A 22,431-nucleotide genomic window follows, 5' to 3' on the forward strand; every position below is an offset into this window, starting at 1 on the left:
GTGTTCAAAAACAATTTGTTCTTACCCTTAACCTACCCTGGTGATGCTTATTTATTATCCAGAGTAGTCATCACATTGTTTTTGTGTACTTTATTTATTTTCTTACCTTAACCTGTCTAGTTGACCTTTTAATTTTCATATAAAAAATGTCTTAACAAGTATATGTGTGATCAGATTGTTCGAAATGTATTGCACTAATATATCACATAATTCTGATAAACTTCGTCTTCTCATTGCATTATCAAATGATATTAGTTTGATAAAGTGAATGTGTTAAATATGATTTGATAAAACGCTGTTTTGTGGTATTATACACCTCACTCTAATTACATTTCAGTCTATTGATACCTAATAACTCATCATTTTTGCTATTTAGCTAACATGATTTCGGTGCTAACGATTGTTTCGGGAGTAGTCATCCTCACTCTGAATTATGTGATGTGTTTGGATAATGGATTGGCTAGAACACCACCGATGGGATGGAGTTCATGGCTGCCAATTAACTGTCAGGTGGATTGCGTAAGCCATCCAAACAACTGTCTTAATGAGAACGTTATCAAACGAACAGCTGATAAACTGGTATCGGATGGTTGGCGAGATCTGGGTTACAAATATGTGATAATTGATGATTGTTGGTTGGCAAAACAGTGTGATCCGGAGACAAATAGAATAATGGCAGACCCTTGGAGATTTCCAAGCGTGATTTTGTGCGTGTAGTATTTGGAAAATGTGTATAGTTTCTTCAGTCATTTTGGGAAATGTCAGCTTACGAACATATATTAGGTTGTTGTTTCTAAGGCCTTCAATATGATGAGATCCAAGTGTGTATGTGATTCATGAAATATTTTCACTGGATTCTTAATCGTTCACATAATCATTGGTACTCGCAAATTCTGTTTGGTAATCTCCATGATGCATTGTAATTTCAGGGTATGAAAAACCTTGCACAATATTTGCATTCGAAAAATCTACTGTTCGGAATAACTATTGGTTATGGAACTGGAACATGTGCAGGTTATCCAGGTAGTTTGGACTTTCTCGAATTGGATGCCAAGACTCTGGCTGAATGGGAAGTGGATTACGTGAAGATGAACTCGTGTAACAGTCCTGATCACATGATGCCTGATGGTTTCGAAAAGTTCTCACGACTACTCAATGGAACTGGTAGACCAATGATGTTTTTATGTACATATCCTTTATATGGTTCATGGTATGCAAAACCTGAATTGATTGACTGGAAGCGACTACAGAACAACTGCAATCTCATTCGTGCTCTGCCCAACTCCTTTAGTTCTTGGGCATCTGTACTCAGTATTATAGATGGATATAAAATTCGCAACGATGTTTTATCAAAAGTGGCTGATCCAGGACATTAGAATGATCTCGATGTAATGGTTTTAGGAAACCTCGGACTTGTGAACCATCAAAAGCGAGTCCATATGGGCATGTGGTGTATGTTTGCTGCTCCACTAATCACCTCAGCTGACATGGACAAGGTGGATCAATTCAGTGAATCTCTTTCACGTAATAAACATTTGTTGGCGATAGATCAGGATGAAGGTGGACATCAGGCAGAATTCGTCAAATCGCGAAATGATGTGCAGGTGAGTTGATTGCATTAGATTGAAATTCTTATACATATATGTTGAGATACTTCTGTTTCTATCAATAAATCTTGGACAGAATGTTCAAATGACAGTAAGCAACTTACAGTGCTTCATCAGATTTTTCAATACATAATATGTTTCACTGTGTTGGTAGAATGACATTACAGTATAATGAATCTCCTATATTTTTATCATAACAATATAACGGATGTAGATGAGTACTATAGACAAAATATTCGATCTCATTATTACAGATTTGACAATGTTCATTCTAAATTAGCCGGCCGACTTGATCACCAATTCGATAATACACCCGATCAGTACTGATGCAGTTTTACTGCTGTAGCTTTCAAGTGTAATTACTATGTTCAAACGGAAGTTGGTTTCGATTGTTTCGATTTGAAAACAGCTGTTACCACAAAGCAAATGAAAATGTAGCATGTTTAAGCACCAAGAAAATATATTTCACAGAATTCATTTTGAATTTTACATGTTTTGAGGTAAACGATTAGAGGCTCAGAGGATGTTTGTCGTTAGTTGGCAACTATCAAATTGTTTTCTCTAAGTTGAATGAGTTACTATTTATTTTAAGTTGGCTTTTCATATTCCAAAGTGTTCGGCAGCAAACATTCAATTATGCAGTCATTGTTTCCCATTACTTGTTCTTCAACAAGCTCATAAGATGTCGTTAATATGATTATTAGTTACCAGTATGCTAAATGATAACAAACCTTTTGCATCTGTTCACAAATTTCTGTTTGTACAGTTGTGGATACGAGAATTGAATGATTATCCAAGTGGTTGGGCGATCGATTGCGTCTACACAAGACTTGATGGAGGACCTATAAACTTTATCACGAGTCTTGATGAATTCAAATCACAGATGTATACGATATCAGGAGATAAGTTCGAATTACTGGATGTATTCACTGGTGATAGGTTCAAAGACGTGCGATTGACAGAGAACTTTACAATTCCTTTCAACCCATCTGGAATAATGATGTTTCGAGTCATTCCATTTCAATCGATTCCTAATTCTAAAAAAATTGATGGAAGTTTTTATGAATCCTTTGAGTTTCCTTTCGTTTATCTTTTTTCAACATAGTGCACGCAATTTCGAGTCCTTTAGAATGTTGACTGATTGAAGCTTGATCTACCTCTGGTAATATTTTTGATATAAGGAAATTCCGACTTCGTTGGTTTAAACGATGTCGATAGTTTTCACATTCGCATTACAATAACTTCATCAGCCCACCTTAGAATGTAGACACCATGGAAATATACAAGACAATTCAATCTATACAACAAATATGCAAACTATAATCATAGCAGGGTTGAGCCAATAAGCGGTAGATATAGGTATCACGATCACCTACACTCACCCTCAATGCTTCAACTGCAACATAACTGTTCATCCGTTTACACACCAATCACTCTCTGTTCTCATTCTTTTCTCTCCAATCTTATTAACATTCTAAAACGAGGAATTTAACTTTGCATTGAAGATATATATCATTTATATCTGTCAACATCAGTAGCACACACCAAAATTACACTACGTCGCAAAATAACCTGTCTTTTCATTGGGTGTTATTTTCATATGCATGCTACTAGACAACTTATAAACTATCATGTGTAATTCAATGTATCTACTGTAAGTGTATGTTATATTAAATACACATAATCGCTCGTTTTAACCACCATCACCACTGATATAACGCTCGACTTTTCTTTGGCTGAATGAATGGGACGCTTATGTACAGTGTACAGTTTATAAGATTGTAGTGCAACGTGAGAACACAGATGGACTTGTTTTCTGGTGATACACGATAGGTTCATACGTCATTCGTTAACTCAGGATCGTCGAGTCCATGTTCGCAATCGGTTTGGAATCGGGGCTTCTTAACTACTATGGCTGGATACTCCATATCCACCAACCTAGTGAAGGCGCGAGCATTCTATTTCCGTCTTCTCAATTTCGTTAACAACAGTAGGACTGTCCGGGTAGAGGCTATATACGCGTGGTCAAGAATGTAAAGCAGATGAATTCGGTAAATTTATTAGGTGTACATGAAACTCGACCATTTTGTAACCGAAGTTTATTCTTCTCGTCATTTGTTTGATAGTTGTGTATTAATCAAAACTTATTATATCAATCCAGGATGCGACAGGACGATTGAGGCCTCGTGCATGATCTGGTTCGTCTATCACGCACGAAACAACAAATACAGGAGAAGACCACCAGTTGAGCCCTAGCTCTAGCAGCAGTAGGTCTCAAAATAAACAGAGGGAAAAGCAGGACTCGCCGATACAATACAGCACGCAGTAATTGGTTTGCATTCGACTGAGAATCTTTCGAGGATGTGAATACCTTTACATATCTGGGCAGCATCATCGATGAACACGGTGGATGTGATGCAGTTGTGAGGTTGCGGATAGGCAAAATAAGGACAGTATATTATCAACTGAAGAACGTCTGGAACTCAAAACAATCGTCAACCAATACGAAGATCAGAAATTTCAATACGCATGTCAAAACAGTTCAACTGTATGTGGCGGAAACCTGGAGAACTACGAAGGCCATTATCCAGAAGATACAGGTGTTTATTAACAGTTGTCTACTCAATATACTTCGGATCCCTTGGCCAGACACTATCAGCAACATTCTATTGTGGAAGAGAACAAACCAGTTTTCGGCGGAGGGATAAATCAGGAGTACGCGCTCGAAGTGCATAAGACACACATTGAGGAAATCACACGACTGCATCACAAGGCAAGCCCTCACATGGAGTCACGAATGCCAAAAGGATTGGAGAAAGACCAAAGAACACATTACGCCGAAAAACGGGGACAGACACAAGAAGAGTGAAAAAAAATTGGATAAAACTAAAAAGGAAGGCCCAGGAAAGGGTGGGTTGGAGAATGCTGGTCGCAGTCTATGTTCCATTGGGATTTACAGGCGTAAGTATGTAGGTAATATATCAATCGCACAGACCCTCAACTATACTTATAATACATATTTCCAACATTTTTTTCTTTACATTTTATTTTTGGAGATGTTTTAGCATTTTCGAGTTGTGTGGCTTTGGATATGTTCAGAACGCACGAGAAGAAACCTTGTGACTACACAAGGATGTTTGAGAGAAATTAGAAATAAGAAATGAAAACAGGATGTGGATTCAGACGGCAGTATTCATTAGGTTGTTCGTATTTGGTTTGATGTAGGCAAATATGATGATAACTCGACTTTTGATAGTTCAAATTCTAGCCGGCGTAGTTCAGCTAAGTTAAAGTAGACGTTTGAAAGAAATACTCAATTAAGAGAAAAAGTGAAGTCTTTGTATATACAAGTTCCAATCGGGTCACTGTAGTAGGTGTGTGAGGATATGTTGTGAGAACTTGGTCACTTGTCTAAAGATAGTACTAATGTGAATACATTGAGTGAACTGCATGTAAAACCATCGTTGGCTTCTGTATTTCATTGAAGGGGTCACTCGATCTTGATGAAGTTGAATAACTATGTTATGCGAAGGGTATGTTGTTCACAGTTGTTAATGCGGCAAGTTTATCCAGAATTGATATTATTGATTCTGATGAGTAACCCGGTTAGCATAGGTGTTTTTAAGGTGGTAAATTAAAGATATCGACATCAAATGTTTTATAAGAAACATATATTATACCTGGTTGTATGTATATAAATATAAATTTCAGTTGTTCCAGCATTTGTGTGTGCGATATATATGCTGTGACTTTTTATCCGTAATTAATACATTGTTCTTTTTCTATAGTGACTAATTCACCTGTTATTTGTTGAATCGTTTTTTTCAAGTCTCTATGATTTATATTTATTCAATCAGCATGATCACCCGCTCATAATGCCTTCTGCTATGAATATCTGATATATACATGTCCTAATAAAAATCGTATTGATTTTTATTCATTCTGTATTGGTTATGTCTGTTTCACGTTCTCTCTCCTCACATCCGCTCCACTCATTTGCGAATTCTTCTATACTACTTATCAATGTTCAGTAAATTGTTATATTCCCAGCAATTTCTACGTGTATGTTGTGACACGTTTTTGCCGAGTAATGTTCTGAATTACTTACATATACTTATAACACTGTATTTATCATAATAATTACTTTATCGCCATCATCATAGAAGTTATTCAAAATTTTGTGTATTTGTTCAGCCCTTGTTTAAACGCAGGGATTTCCATATTGTTTGCTCTTGCATCGGTTTTCTCTTGTTGATAGAACGTGATCAAGTTTAGACACAGCTAACCCCTGTCCTTTTTAATATCGTGCGTTGTATTTACTCTTTGTTAGTGCATCGGGAAGCCTTTTTTATTTCAGACAGAAGGGCACGGTAAACGCTGCAGGCACCTCACAAGCTCAGGATTGCAACTAGGTTTTGCATATCATTCAATAGAAAACTGCTGTTCCAGATAAATCGTTGTTTGTGAACTTCGATTTTGCGCGTATCTCAATTGAGTGATTTAGACTCTTCAATAGACTGAATAGTTCACAACTTCGGTTGGAATTGATTTGAATCTTCCGAGTTACGAACTCTGGTCAAAATTGGGTTCTGTTGATTAATGACAAGTACCAGGAAAACGAAGTACAATAACGACAGTTCAGAAGAAACAGATCATTTAACCGCTAAAAATATTGTTCTCTCAGTCTATTATGTAAATCCATTTACTTTGATTTTTTTTTTCATTGTGTAAAACCAAACCCAAAATAGAAGTCTTTCGGTTGAACTGTATGTAAATGCCGAATCTATGGTAGATAATGAAGTAGCAATCCCTAAAGAGATAGAAGTAATAAGCATTTAGATAGAAGTTAGACAGCTTGAGCCTCGTAGGTGACTGCTAGAATTTAAGCAGATACGTTCTTACCAGGTGAGAAGGGGGGGCGAATATCTGATCTATCTATGTCTCGATTCAAATATATGACGCCAGAAGATGTTGTTGGTCGAAGATATACCAACAAAGGTGTAAGCAGAGACGTTGAACTGAAAGCGTAGATAGATAATGCTACAATACCGCCCATGTCGGTGGGCCTCTCTCAATTTGAGGTTGAATTGTTAGATAAGGTTAACCAAATAAAGATGTAGAGACTTTACGCTATTATTGGCGTATCCATAAGGCAACCAGAAACGCTATCAAGCGAAAAATATGCACTGAACCAATTCGCCTTGAGCGACAGGCCCCCATATGTTTGGTACGGTTGAGGTCTTTGTGAATCTACTCTTCCACTCGAAGCGCTCTCACTTGATCATGCGTATACAGCCTCTGCCAGGAAAGCCCAACTCACTGCCTTCTCGTGGCTGAGGTGTTGTTCACGAAATTGAGAGGATCGAAAGCGAAACTCCGGTGCAGAATTCACCTATAGGAGTAGGAAGCCCTAATTCTAAACCGATTGTGAACATGTGCTCTAGTATCCTGTGTTAACGAATGACGTTTGGACCTTTCGTTAATCACCAGCTACCACGTCCATCTGTGTTCTAGCTTTGCACCACGGTCTTATGTACTAGACTGATAGGTCAAAGGCTAGAGATGTAGCCCTTTAAGTTGGAAAAAGCGAAGAGGTGGTCAATGTTTGACAGGTTTTCGTGGTATGAAAGAAGACTGCACATGAATGACTTCTGTCACTCGTTCACAACTCCCTGGTTTGAGTCCTATAGATGGTGCAACGCAGTGACTAGAGACGTTATCATATATGGCCCATAATAGAAGCCAGTGGCGATCCTGCTGTAACCTTCTTTTACTTTCCTCAAAAAGAGTAGCAGTAACTTCTTTGTTTTAAAGAATTCTTTTTGGTTGTACCAATCTGTTTCTCTCATTACTATTATTTTTTCACTACGATGCACTAATTTCTGGTTGTTATTGTTCTCCTTACTTTTATGCTCAACTTAAACTCTTTTTCTCTTCCCATGCTCATTGTTATTGTGTGGCCTGTATGTATCTGGTGCCCCATTGTATCTATATTTATGTGTTCAAACAAATAAATAAACAAATAAATGAGCGATAAGTCAGGTAATTTGGTTTGCAAACCGGGTTTGGAAGGACACATTCTCAGCACTTTGGGAATTGGTTGGCACACTCAGTTCGGTTGTTTTGGATTTGATGTAAACTTCCCTGACTATCTGACATATTAAGAGGGCCTCCTATTTTTTGCAGCATCTGCATATGGCCAACTTGGTTTTCTGGCATCTCTAATACTTAAAACCATACGGACTCTGCAAAAGCTATGTCGCAAAACTGCGGACTGGATGAAACTATTGGTGTTGGTTCAAGCTCGAGTTCGCAAAACTGGTTTGAGGAAATGACAGATTTAAAAACCCTAAAGATACCACGATGATAAAGTTTTGAGCTGAGTGTTAAAAGACCGATATCTGATGCTTCAGAAAGTGCTTATGAAGCCGTAGCTAATATGAGACTGCATTACGATGAAAGTACAACGAGATGTTTCATCCTGGGCAAATCTGGAATAGCTCCTCTGAAACTGGTTCGTATTTCACAACGTGAACTGCAAGCCACAGAGCTATCAGTGAAATTGATGAGAAATTGGTGAAGGAAATAAGGTCGAAATATACCTTTGGACTGACTTCATGGAAAGATACATGTTGTATACGAACGAACATAATGTCGCTGAGGAAGTTTGAAGGCGTCGTACTGATCAGTCTGTTTTTATTCGTGAAGCTAAGAATTGTGAGCAACCTCAAGAGCAAAGAAACATACTGTTGACTGTTATATCGTAGCGAAGACATAAGTACGGATAACTTACGGGACCTACTATTGGACTATTATTCTATATATATTCTTATTGTATAACTGTTCAGTAACTAGATTATCTATATCTATATTCATCTTATTATAAGCTTCATTTTGACCTATGGACTATTATTATGTGATTTAGTGTTCCTATGTTATACTCAGTTTATTGATTATTGTCTCCCACGTTCACAGCCACATTTGACTTGATTTTGTACGAATATTATTTTCTATTTTATGGTGTGATGTGGTCTGCCTGTCTGGTATGTAAACAAAGTATGCTTGAAATAAACGATTTGCATAGATTTGCATAACAGAAGCTGCTATTGGTGTTCTGGACGCAAGTGGAAGGGCTAGGCGGATTAATGACCAATAAAGGCGCGAGATTACTCATACTGATTGGACGTCCTTGATTGTAATCCTGTTAAGGTCGGAGAAGTCGTATTTCTATTGGTGGATAATTCACGCGAGTTACTTCCTTGTTTAATTAGTAAGGTCATAAAAAATTCCGACGACCTTGAGCAAGTCATAACATTGACTGAACCAGATGAAACCTCACTTTTGTAAGTAAACCAAATTGATACTCCTAAACATGTTAACTACGATGCTGTGAATAAACTTATCGATGATACAATAGAAAGTGGATGTCTCCTGTTACTTCTGTTGCCGTTGGCATCATCACCGGCGAATGTCATTTCTCTCGCTCTCAAAGCCATTGGTAATCTTTTCACCTGTAGTGATGAACAAACACAGGCTATTCTGGATTCTGGTTTGTCAACGTATATGCCTGCTTTGTTAAACAATGAAAAGACGTTTGTCAGGTGGTGAGTAACATTATCACGGAAAGTGTAGATCAAATTGATATAGTTATGTCACAACATCGTGCCATTCATTTTGGAGATCTTTTGCAAGAGGGAATTCAGAACTCGAAATGAAGGCTACTGGATTATCAATAATTTGATTAGCGGTAGGTTTCCGACACAGTATGTATATTTGTTGAATCAAAACGTTTTGAAAGCACTATGCAATATACTCACAGTCTCAGGGTCGAAGTTTTTACCTAAGGTTCTAAAAGGGATAAGAAACCTTGAAATTTCTGATCATTATGGTCAGTTTAAACCACCTTCGAGGACTAAGAGACGCATGTAAGCTTTGATTCTCATGTTGATCGTACCAGTGATAATCAGTCAACCATTTTATTATCCTCTGTTCAACTGTCGACAATACCTCAGTTGGTTTATAAGCTGAAGAGCGTTGGTCGAGATTATGATTTAAAGCCAGCTTATGTGATGTATGTCGTGGTGTAAGAGGTTGAGCATAAGTATATGAGGTGTTTGCTTAAAAAATGCATGGACGCCGTGAGGTAACGTTGATTATGAGACATTTTTAGGCTCAGTGTTGTCTCCTGTTTATTATATATTATCGACGAACTCAAAATGAACATCTGAACGATACTTATCAAGAATCTGTTGTTGAAACAGAAACATCAGCGAAAATAAGTTGTTTGTATTGTGACAAATATTACTTACAGTAGTGTACTATGTTTCCAAGACTTATCATTTCGAACCAAGTTGATTAGATCTTTGTCACTGGTAAATCAATTAGCCTTTTATTCCATGTTTTTGGAAAAAACAAAGCATTAAAAACCGTGAAATTATTCATCCTAAATGTTCAGAAAGAGATAAATCGAGGTTGGAGTAATAATTCAATCAATCGCTTGACCAAACGATATCTACTGTATATAAACGAACTAGTTAACATTTATTAGAAACATTGATAGGACGTCATAATTTTTCAGATCATTTAAGAGCTACACGAAAATTTGCACTCTGAAGACAAGGTGATTTTGCCTAACATATTATGGATTTTTTAGACTTTAATTTAGGTAAACCGTGTTCATGAATACTAGTTAGTAAATTGGGTGATATATCGAAGACATCTATACGCGATTCTAATTAAAAATATGAGCAACCAGAAATCTGTTGACGTTCAGGTGTTCGTTTGCTGGATATATGAGCAACTCAAGATACTTGATGAGATACACTTTCATTGAATTATCATGTTAATAGAGTATTGACTACAAGATGTGGTGATAGTTATCAATTTATGTCACAGACAACTCACAAATTGAGGTTTGTTACAAATTTTGTATGTTATTCAATACGGAGTCGCCGTTTTAGATAAATAGTTGTGTATCTCAATCGGGTAATCTAGAAGCTTTGATAGATTCAACAGTATCGATTGGTCGACAAACCATGCAATGTTAAATAGCTTATCTATCCCATTAGCATTATAATCTTTCACTTATACTGGGATCTTTAATGGGCACCAAAGTGTTGAGCTTGGCTTAAGTGAACAATCATAGAAAAGTGGCATTCAACCAGACGTAAGTTTACGGTATTATCATCATTGATAACTGGACGAAAGAAACATAGGCACAAATGATTTACTCATGCCTTCGACTTGCATACAGATACTCGTTCATGAAAACCCTTTATTCACAAATGTCAAATGACAAGATGAGAGGATTATTTAGGTGTAATCATTTATAGACGGCCTAACGTATGAACAGAATTTAGTCACTTTTGCATGTTAATTGCGTCCATTCGGGCTGTCTTCCTCATTACTGCCATTTCAAAATAGTTATGAAGACAAATTAATCGTATGGAAATAAAACAGGCGGAGTTGTTACAGAGCCGTGAGACAAACGATAAGTAGTGAAAGACTGATGCACTGCAGACAGCATTTTAATGTTTGTCGATCGAAAGTGGAAATGATGCCAACTTTTTGAAAATAAGCAACGTTATATGAGTTGACCATTTTAAGTAAAACTGAACTTGATCTCTGTCTAATGACGGACGCAACTGGTGACAAATGAAAATGCGAAGTTTTGAACATTTATGATGAGTACTACAAATTTGGTGGAAATCAAGTGATTTGATTAGAGATGAAAGCATGTTTGACTCGCTGTAAACCACAATGTTCAAATCCAATAGTAGGTGTAAAGGTGATCCCGGAAGTACATTCACAACATGAGTTACGCACTCAATAAAATATATATGGACGATTTTGAGTTACTACTTCAGTAAGACTGCATTTTTAATAACCATCAACGTTCATTAACAATGAAGTTGGAAAGTCGACATAAACAATGCGATCAGGATAATACGAAACATTGATGCAGGGGCCCTAACAAAGGAGCAGTTGAGCGGTCGTAAAATTTCAAAAATCATAAATCCCTCAAACTGGTAGGGGAAAACGTTGAGGCTCTAGAGTTGTTTTAATGCTCATACATATTCTAGGCTACATAACAACATCTGGGAGACCATAATTATTCGTCTGCATACTTATCTTGTTGGATGATTATGAATCACACAGCATAATAGATCAGCACAGCAAATAGAAAGGTTTCGTTTCTCTTCAATTCAGGATGTGCTACAGAATGCAGAAATATGGAATAATCATGAGTTCGAAAGTTTCACTGACTTGAATAGGCGAAATTTTGTCGGCGACAAGGTGACTTACGAGAAAATATTTGGATACTTAGCCTGATGGATGACAATTTGCAAACGTATTTATCCTAGCAATAAGGAAATCCAAGGTTGTTGAATAATTTTGAACTGGCGGTGGATCATCTTCAGTGATCGAAGAGCAGGTTTATGAAGGATAATGAACATTTGTTACAATTCAGAATTAGGGTGCATAAATGTGAAGATGAAAGCTAATTCATTTTTGTGAGGTGAATTCAAACTTTATCTGATGCTTGAACTATACAGAATATAAAGAATTTTCCACCCACTGTGGCTCCTTCTTACAATGGCTCACTTGTCCTTATAACGGAATGCTAAAGGTCTGTTAATGTTTTAAACTCATCTCTTTAGACAAAAAACTATTATCTCTTTCGTCTCCATGGAGAGTTGGAGATAAGGTATTGTGGGCCTGTTGAAGTGTAATGATCCTTGACAAATCATTTGACAGTCCGGTCGCTGATTATTGAGCAGTTTACTAACCTTCGTTCAGATCAAGGAAAACCAACGCACGCCTGTCAATTGAAACTATGTACTGGCACATGAGGTGGTGTTCACACTCTGTTCCTTGTACCTACTCAGACCGATATATTTCCTCAACATTGTCGTCTGTGTTGCTCAATTATCAAAGTGACCATAATGCCTGGACACGGCAAGAGGTAATCCACATTAGGTACTGATAGTGACGTGCGACTTCAAATTTAGCCGGTTGGTCACGACATACTCAAATAACACTAGTTGACCCCCAATCACTCTACGCAGATCATCCACGTTGGTGATCTGTATTGAGGTTGTCTAGTATTCATCTAACTATCTAAAAACATGAGAGTAGGAATCTTTATTGACATAGTTCTTAGCGAACTATTCAATTCCATATGACTTACAGTGAGAACGGATTACAATGGACTACTGATACAGTGGACATATGTGACTCTGAACGTTCCTAGTTTAATTGACACAATAACATGTTCGTCATCTGACAAGGCCACCTAACTAGATTTTAATTACAAGATAATCTGCTGTGTTTTTGACCTCCACATTTTACAGGTGAACAGTCGCTTACTGACTCAGTAAGCACACTTAGATCTCAAGACGTAAATAACTGGCAGTGAAATATGAGTTTGTGTACACGCTACCACCAAATTCTAGTTCTGAGGCTTGTCATAATGCCACAGCAACAAACCTGACGGTTAAATAAATGATCAAAAACTGTGATCATAAAATTGTTCTGTCGTAGAAGGAATGATGGAAAAAATAGTAAAGCTGTTTTTCAATGAAGGTTACTAATGAATAATTTGGCTACCACAATAAAGGATATTGTTAACGAACAAGATTTCCGTTCGAATAATTTTAATGGGACCTCCGAAACGTATCAACTGTTTTTAATAGTTTAATGCCTGTATTGTTTATGTTAACGTTTCCGGCTTAATGCATTGATCATCAAACGTCGCTCATCATAACATTTTCCATTGTTGTTTACGGAAACCTGGAAAAGCATAGTAAGAAATACTGTTGCCACATGTTGTTCACTGTTTCAACAATTTGCGTCTATAAGTATGATATGCATGTTATGATTCATGACAGGTGAACCCGAATTTTCAGTCTCAGTAATTGTGAGCAAACATGGAAAGAAGTGAGAAAATCGAGCGATTTTCTTTAGAACGTTAGTTCCGTGGTTATGTTTCAACGTTGTTTGATAAAAGAGTGCTAGATGAGTAGAGGTAGGACAAAAGTGTTTTACAATTGGTTAGTCCTCACTTGCACCTTCGGACACCGGAACAGACACAATACAACAAAACATTGTGATTTCATGGTGATGTGTGGGTTTTCTCAACGAACCACTGAGTAAAAAGTATACAGGTTGCAATCTGCTTATTCAAGTACTTTGTACACGTATTCAGTTCTGAATTTCTACTGATATTTGAATAGAACCAGACATTTGACTAACGACAACTGATTCTGATTTCCTGTCAAGAGTGAAATAGAACTAATTAGGCATATCATAATTACTGTTTTAATAGGAGATCCATCCAACCAACTGCATTCACTAGTGATACGGAGAAATCGAAGAACGAAATGAATGATCGTGTCAAAAGCCAATAATGATATTATGTATGGATTATTGTTTGTGTGATTCCATCGTACAGAAAGAAAACAACAACAGTTCCTGATATGAGAACTAGACTAGGAAGACATCTTGGTGGACACAATAGTGTGAGGACGGTCCTCAAATGAACTCATGGAAACTCTAAGTAGCTTCGGAAGAGTCAAAGACACTCCATTTAGTCATCTTTCGGAAGGATAATCCATAATCTTAACGTGTAGATTCCCTATTGCGAAAATGCTAAAAACCACTGTATGGTGTTAAGATGACTGTAATGATGATTTGGTTTTTACTGAAATCTACAAATACCTGGGAGTTTCGTACCATCTTTGACACCGTTCTCAATAAGATCCCTTCTCACTCGTCTTCTAACTTGCGACTTGAAGGATCATATCAGTGAATATGTCAGTTCATAACTGATAAAAGAAATTTAACAAGATGAGTCGAGCGTTCTCAAATGCAAAATATATTTTTAGATGAAAATGTCTTCTTTATGTTTTCGACATAGTTTTGTTGAGAGATGCCATTTGGACTCGAGAAACTAAATAACAAGGCAGTATGTGTTACATCACAAGGGTCAATGACTGCAATGAAACTCAACTCTGTTTCCTAACTTTGTCAATTTACTTAGAGACCAGTCAGAATGAATCGGGAATTATTATTTCCACCATCTTTGTAAGCAATGGTGGTCGACTCGCCTCATTCTGTGTTTTTCCGCTGTTTTCTTGGTGTAAATGTGTAATCTAGTGTTTTGATGTGCTATGATTTCGCAATTCATGTTAAGTTTAAAATTACCTGGATTCATTATGTATCATGCAATTAGAGCATGAACAACCATTGTATTGACAGTCAGTAAAGTATGTACGAAATTAAAGAAACACATGTAACACTGTTGTGTACTAGTATAAATGTGTCAATTACTTTGCTGATCACATCATTCTCACAAAGATTATAGTGCGAATTTATGCAAACGTTATATGATAGAACATATACTTACGGTGAACACGTTCAACTACAACGTAACATCACATGATAATTTCTTAGCTATCTATTAGTTTGCATATGGAAATAACACTCAATCAAAAGACAGGTTGTCTTACAACTATGTGTAATTGTGATGTGTGCTACTGTTGTCGAGAGACATAACTGGTGTATGTCACCAATCAAAAGTGAAATTCCTGGTAGTAGAATGTTAATAACATCGAAGAGAAGAGAATGAGAATAGAGAGTGATTGATGTGGAAACGAATGAACAATCAAGTCTAATACAATTGACTGACATATTGCAAATGTAGTATTAAGTGTATGTTCCTCATATTTTACCAAGACATACTGTGGTTTTGTATTGAAATACATTTGGTTGTCTACACGTGTGTTCTCCGTGACGATATAACCAAAAAATTAAAGCGATATGGAATGAAGAATAAATGTTAGAGTTAGTTTAGATACGCTTGATATCACTAAGTCAAAATGCAAAACAAAGTGTTTGCGTGATGAAAGTTTTTATGTATGTTTATATACGTAAATATACATTATAAGCTTACCAATTAATACTGATCAGTTGTTCAATCAATAGTGTTACTCTATTCTTATTAGATAAATAACGTACGGATAACATCTTGTCTTTTTTCGAAACTGAACATTTTCCGTCGTGAAAGAGTGGTGAAATTCACAATGGAAAACGTACAATTCCAGGCAATTCAAGTAATGCAACCGAAAAGAGGAACGAACCAATAATGCAGTTGCCATAACCAAATATCAATGTAGATGTAGTCTAGAGAACTAAATCGTAGAAAATCAATACAAACGCAAGGGAAAAATGTGACAATGAATTATCAATATTAATATCGCGAGTGGAATCGAATGATCAGTGAAATGTTTATCAGAATTTCCATACATAATCAAACAGATTTCTTATAACGATATTTCACCTGATGATTATGGTATGATAGGTATATATCTTCAATTTTTCGTTGAACACAAATATTATCAACTAAAAGAAGTTGAATTCCAAGTATTGTTGTCACTGAATCGTATGCCGTCGACTGTAGTGAAAAGCGTTTGACTTGTAAGTTCATATAAAATGCAGTTCCTGACACTTAAATCTCATTTTTATCCATAGTGAAAGATTTGCCGAACATACTGTACACTACATACAGAATGAAGAGTGTTGGGTTATACGTATACTTCAAGTACACCTTACGTTTGTGTTAATGATATCGTTGATATAAATATCTACCGTTCAATTAAATAGTCAATATAACATGGAGCATAGGTTAAATAGCAAGAAATATTTGCTTCGATATACACAGTTTGTATGATATGGTACTTGAATTGAATTCCATTTTAATCGATTGCATCTATCCTAATCTTCACATCCATCTTTCCTAATTCACGAGACCGCTTTTCAATCGTGATTGCCATAGTAATGCCAATCTTATTACATGGTATATTCACACAATTATTTGATAATTTTCGCTAAAGCTCTAATTACTGTCACTATTAAATGTTGGAATAGTTCAAAGCCTTATGCGATCAGTTACTTCAAAATCAGTTCATAACAGTAATATTTACGATGATGGTCAATAGTGAGTAAAATACATCAACATTCACTTAGTACAGAGTTCTTAGTTGTGACTTCTAAAATGACGTAGCCTGGATTCTGTACAGTCTCTGGTTAAGTAATACGTACCCATCCCTCTAGCAGATAAATTTAAAACTCCATGGTAAATTTTGATAAAGGTCCCATCATAAAGTTTCCAAATATTAATCATGCCAAAAAACCAAAACATATGACTCTATTGCGCTATATTTACCGAAATTTTTGTTTAACAAAAGATGACGCTATCAAGGTTTGAGAACAGGATAGCTTACTATATTGAACAAACGTATCTCCAAAAATCTGCCAGTCATGGGATCGAAAAATATGATCAAGTATCGAAGAATTTACAATGAAATATTTGCTGTGTAAGATCGATGAGTTGTTCACTGAGAAAAATATATATGTTTCACTATTTTCGCTAACAAAAGACCTTCAAACATCCAGGTCGACAACAGTAACATTCGACGAGAATTTTCGGCATTCTTTTAATCAGCACGAATTTGAAACCAAAGAAGCAATATGACGGACGCGTAATTGAGAAAGCGTTTGAAACGAAGTAAATTCAGTTAGTACAATCCATTGAACAATTTAATGCACAGAAAATTGAATTACAAGTCAGAGTGATAGCAAACGGTTTATTGGGATTCAAATATCAGATAAGCAGCAGATCAGCTACTCCATTTTTCTCAGTGACAGAAATTGTAGATATATAGTAATCTGTGAGACCATACTCATAACCAGAAATTGCCGACAATACAGTTTTATCGTTTACTCTGAAACGTCTTCAATCGTGTCTGTTGCATAGATTAGATTGCTTTGTATATTTTCATGGTGACCACATTCTATGATAAGCTGATGGGGCTGATGTAATATGAAAGTGAAACCGATGGACATCATGTAAATCAACGAAGTCAAAGTTTTTTTATATCACAAATATTACCGCAAGTAGACCAAGTTACAAGTAGTCAACATTATAAGGGGTTTGACATTGCATGCACTATGTTGAGATAAGGTAGTGTTAAGAGGCGGTCTACAGGAGACCTTCAACCTCTTGTTTGTGCTATTCGGCACTCGTCAGCAAGATTTACCTGTAATCTGGAGGGAACTGATGCTCTTTGACAGATCTGATCCAATGTCACACAAGAAACCGCTGTGTGACGCTGTGTATCATGCGGATACGCATCTGATTTGATCCTTAATAATCTAACATTTACGATAACTCATATTTCAACACATATATAAGGTGTTATCAATCATAAAAATTCATAAAAATATACTGTATTGTGACAATTCTTGAAACTGTAGTTACTCATCAATCTGACAATCAACGAGGAGACAAAATGAAACTCGAAGGATTTATGGAAGCATTCATCAGTTCGTGGAATGACTCGAAACATCATTATTCCAGATGGGTTGATAGTAATTGTACAGTTCTCTGCTAATGCCACGTCTTTGAACCTATCACTAGTGAATACATACAGTAATTCGAACTTATCCCCTGATATCGTATACATCTGTGATTTGAATTCATCAAGACCTGTGATAAAGTTGATTGGTCCTCCATCAACACTTGTGTAGACGCAAGTGATCGCTCATTGGATTTTACAATCATCCGATTTTCGTATCCACAACTGTACGAACAGAAATTTGTGATTAGGTGTAAAAGGTCTGTTATTATTCAGTACACTAGTAACTAATAACTGGCGTTTCGTCCTATTATCTAATTGTTGACCAAGTCAGACGGCTAATTTATAATGCACAATATCAGATCTATGATATTCTGATCGAATATTTCGTCCATAATACCCATCTACATCCTTTATATTGCTTAATTAAAAAAATATGAACTTCATTATACTGTTGTGTCATTCTACCAACTCAGTGAGACATATTATGTAATAAAGTATTTCATGAAACACTGAAAGTTACATATTGCCATTGAAACTTTCTGTCCAAGATTTTGTGACAGAAACAAAAAAGTCTCAACACTTTAAAAAAATTTTAATATAATGCAATCGACTCATCTGTATATCATTTCGTGATTTCACGAATTCCGCCCGATCTTCAGCTTCACCTTGAACTGTCGCCAACAAATGTTTATTACGCAACAGAGATGCACTGAATTGATCCACCTTGTCCATGTCGGTTGAGATGATTAGTAGAGTAGCAAACATACACCACATGCCCATATGACTGCGATTGTGATCATTCGACAGTCCGTTGTTTCCCAAGACCAACATATCGGTATCGTTCTAGTGCTCATAACTAACCAAATTCGGTTAAATATCGTTGCGAATTTTGTATCCATCTATAGTACTGATTATAGATCCTCCAGCACTATAGGAGTTGGGAAGAGCACGAATAAGATTGCAGTTGTTCTGTAGTCGCTTCCAGTCAATCGATTTAGGGTTTGCATACCATGAACCTTATAAAGGATATGTACACAAAAACATTTCAGGTCTCCCAGTTCCATTAAGTAGTCGTGAGAACGTTTCAAAACCCGAGAAAAATTGACTCGTGAGAAGGAGGCTAGATCTCGTTGTGTTCATCAAAAGTCATTCATCTAATCTCGATAGTCACAGTATAAATCGATAAATGACATTTGACATCATAACTATCTTAATTGATGTAGATACGTTTTCACTGTTTTCATATAATCGTCACGTATGTCAAGATTTGTTGTAGCGACTATGTTCCATTTACTACCGATAAGTTTGTGTAATCTTCTTATGTTCTTTAAATCTATTGTTTTCTGTATATGACTTATCTCGCATCTTTTCTGCTTATCGATAACGTGTTATCGAGATTTATCAGCTTTCTGCTGTCAGTTACTTTATTGAAATTCAAAAAGATTGTTTATGCCATTGTTGGGGCAAGCCACGTCTAATCAGAACTACAGACGTGCCTGTAACCGAAGGCAGCTCATGAGTTGAGGTTTGTTACTATTTACGTTCTTTGACCAGTAGCAAGTAACGTGAACACGCTCGCAGTGACAGGTACTGTGTCCGAATGGATGGGTTAACATCAAAACTGTGGTACAGGCACATGCGACTGATGAGTCTTGAGTGGAACGAGACCCGCATTCAGGATCCCACTGCTACTTATCATCTTTCTGTGCTTCGGATGAATCATCTGACACTTACACTTTTAGTCGTCAGTTTGTGTGTTGAATTTCTTTGATGAAGTCTGTTAACTAAGAAATATATATTGGTTGAATGGAACTTCACAGTTATGCTTACCATTACAATTGATCAGTTGGTGTTTTTAAATGTGCATTCTGTGCGGACTCGATTCAAAACCCCTCTCTGATGTTTTCAATAATCTCATCATCATGGTCTACATTTATTAAAAAGGCTTCATTTTTGCGAAACTTTACAGAGGTCAAAATAAGGCATGCAATGATCAATTTGACAATGTTAAATGTTAAAAGTGGTGAACGTGTTCATCAGTTTTGACACAAATATTGTCACATGACAGTAAACGAACGAAACAATCCGACATTTGACAACATAACTATCACGAGTGATAAAGAAATGGTTTCACTGATCTCATATAATCGTCACGTGTATCCAACTTTGTTGTATTAACTATGTTCCATTTACTACCGATAAGATTGTGTAATTTTCTTATGTTCTTTAAATCTACTGTATTTGTCTTATCTCGCATCTTTTCTGGTTATTGGTGATGTGTTATCAAGATTTGAGAGCTTCTTGTTGTCAAATGCTTGATTGAAATTCAAAAAGATTGTCTATGCCACTGTCAGAGGAAGGCTTTCCTTCTCCTATCGCATTCTTATCGTAAGTACCTTGATCACATTCATTTCATCATACATTATATCCGCACAAATATCTTATTATTAATACTAAAATCAAAACTATCACAATTAATATGATGAAATTCTCCTACCGTTCATTTTACTTCCATGATTCTTTATTTTGGTAGATTACTAATATATTGTGTTGGAATCGGCACTTTACTTCATATCATTCTGACCCTTATCAACTAAACTGTCTTACATACAAACAACACAATTTGGCAGTATTCGTGCCGTAACAGATGTACACGTTCGACATTTCTAACATGTGACATTGTCAAATTCATTAATGCATGCCTTATTTTGACCTTTGTAAGATATAGCAGAAATGATGCAATTTTAATGAATGTAGAGCATGAGGATGAAGCTATTGAAAGCATTGGTTTGCTCAAATAGTTTTCATTTTTGAATTGTCAATAAGTGAAAATGAAAACACATGACCAAAACTGAGTGATTCGGCTCATTTGTTAATAGTAGAATTGAAGTATTTCGGTCAACCAATTGACATAATGATCATGACCCATTATGATGAAGTGAAAATAGTTTCATGATGTTAGATGGAACTAGTCAACTAATGAATCCAGTTCATTTGACAAACTAACAAATCGTGTGATGTTACTAGTTAAATGGATTACTTCATTGTACGTGATGATTTAGTTGTATATATATATATAGGAGTGTATTCGCAACTTAACTCATTGTGTCTTTCAAGTGGAATGTAAGTGTTGTTACATAATAATTTTATAGTATGTAAATGAAGATTCTGATGGAACTGATTGACTTTTATATTGTATTTGAATATAAATTTTTGTATTGGAATTGTCTACTGAAGAATGTGGTACAGTTGTAGTGAGTGGAATAATGAAAGCTTGTCCAGATAGCAATTAGTCTACACGTGTATATGATCATTTAATTTCTTTACAAACTGAGATGTACATGTATGTTCAAAGAATAGGATTTTACGTGTTTCATGGCCGATGGTGTAATAGATTGTATTGGAATAGTAATGCTGTCATTATTGAAGAATTATTTAATTACACATTGTATTCGAAACGTATTTATTCAGATGCAACATACTTGTTGATGTATGTCATTTACTGCTGATCATCATATCGATAAGTATCAATCGAGGAGATTGGTTGGATTCGAATGTGAATTATTTCATGAAGAACGAATTCAATAAAATGAGTGTCCAATAACTGATTCGAACTTACTATAAACTCTCAGAGTCCTTTGTTGACAGAGAATCAAAATTTTGTTTGTTTATTCTAACTAGTCTCTCATTCACTGGTTTCACTTTGAGCTTTACACTGACTAGGACAAACCGGAAATATACTCCTGAGGTTATCGAAGAAATATCAATCAATGTGTTATTTATCAACTTATTAATTTTGTTTTTACCCCAATCACAAATCACCATTTGGTTCTAATTGTGCCACGGATTGCTGGATGTCCGTTTAAGAACTGATTAATTTCAGTTGAAATGGTCAATAAAATGAGTGTCCAATAACTGATTCATATTTTTTGATGAATGCTCAGAGTTCTTTGTCGACCCGTTACAACTGTTCACACAACGAATCATACATGTTTACTTCGCTGTTTATTCATCTATGTATGTATATAACGAATGACTTACATAAAAGGTGTTAGATTAAAATACACACCATTTGTTGTGTGATAAGACTTGTCTGCATTCATTTTATTTGTTTATGCATTTCAATTGACTAATTATTTCTTACTTGACAGTATTTTGGTCTTTATTGTTTATTCATAGGTGTGCCATTTTAACAATAGTTTTGCAAGCGATTATTTTCACTGCTTCGTGTGTGTTGTGTTTAAATAATGGATTGACTAGAACACCACCAATGGGATGGAAGATTTGGCCAGAATTCCGATGTCCAGTAAACTGCCAAAAATATCCAAAAGGCTGTCTTAGTGAGAATGAAATCAAACGAACAGCTGATAAACTGGTTTCGGATGGTTGAAGAGATCTGGGTT

At 36.0% G+C, this 22,431-nt stretch overlaps 2 protein-coding genes across 2 annotated transcripts; both read left to right on the plus strand.

Moving 5' to 3' along the window:
* Positions 1-381: 381 nt before the first annotated feature.
* Positions 382-1,376, plus strand: Smp_170830 (putative alpha-galactosidase/alpha-n-acetylgalactosamini da se; the record flags this gene model as incomplete). The annotated part of the gene is made up of 2 exons (XM_018797896.1): positions 382-699; positions 930-1,376. 2 exons carry the CDS (start codon positions 382-384, stop codon positions 1,374-1,376), a joined length of 765 nt encoding a protein of 254 aa, XP_018652893.1.
* A 15-nt stretch (positions 1,377-1,391) lies between these two features.
* Smp_089270 (putative alpha-galactosidase/alpha-n-acetylgalactosamini da se) lies at positions 1,392-22,418 on the plus strand (the record flags this gene model as incomplete). The annotated part of the gene is made up of 3 exons (XM_018797898.1): positions 1,392-1,604; positions 9,255-9,532; positions 22,208-22,418. The coding sequence occupies 3 exons, from the start codon at positions 1,392-1,394 to the stop codon at positions 22,416-22,418; spliced, it is 702 nt and encodes a 233-aa protein (XP_018652894.1).
* Positions 22,419-22,431: the final 13 nt, after the last annotated feature.

The sequence above is a fragment of the Schistosoma mansoni genome, chromosome 6 (assembly GCF_000237925.1).
Source record: "Schistosoma mansoni strain Puerto Rico chromosome 6, complete genome".
Classification (NCBI taxonomy): Eukaryota; Metazoa; Platyhelminthes; class Trematoda; order Strigeidida; family Schistosomatidae; genus Schistosoma; species Schistosoma mansoni.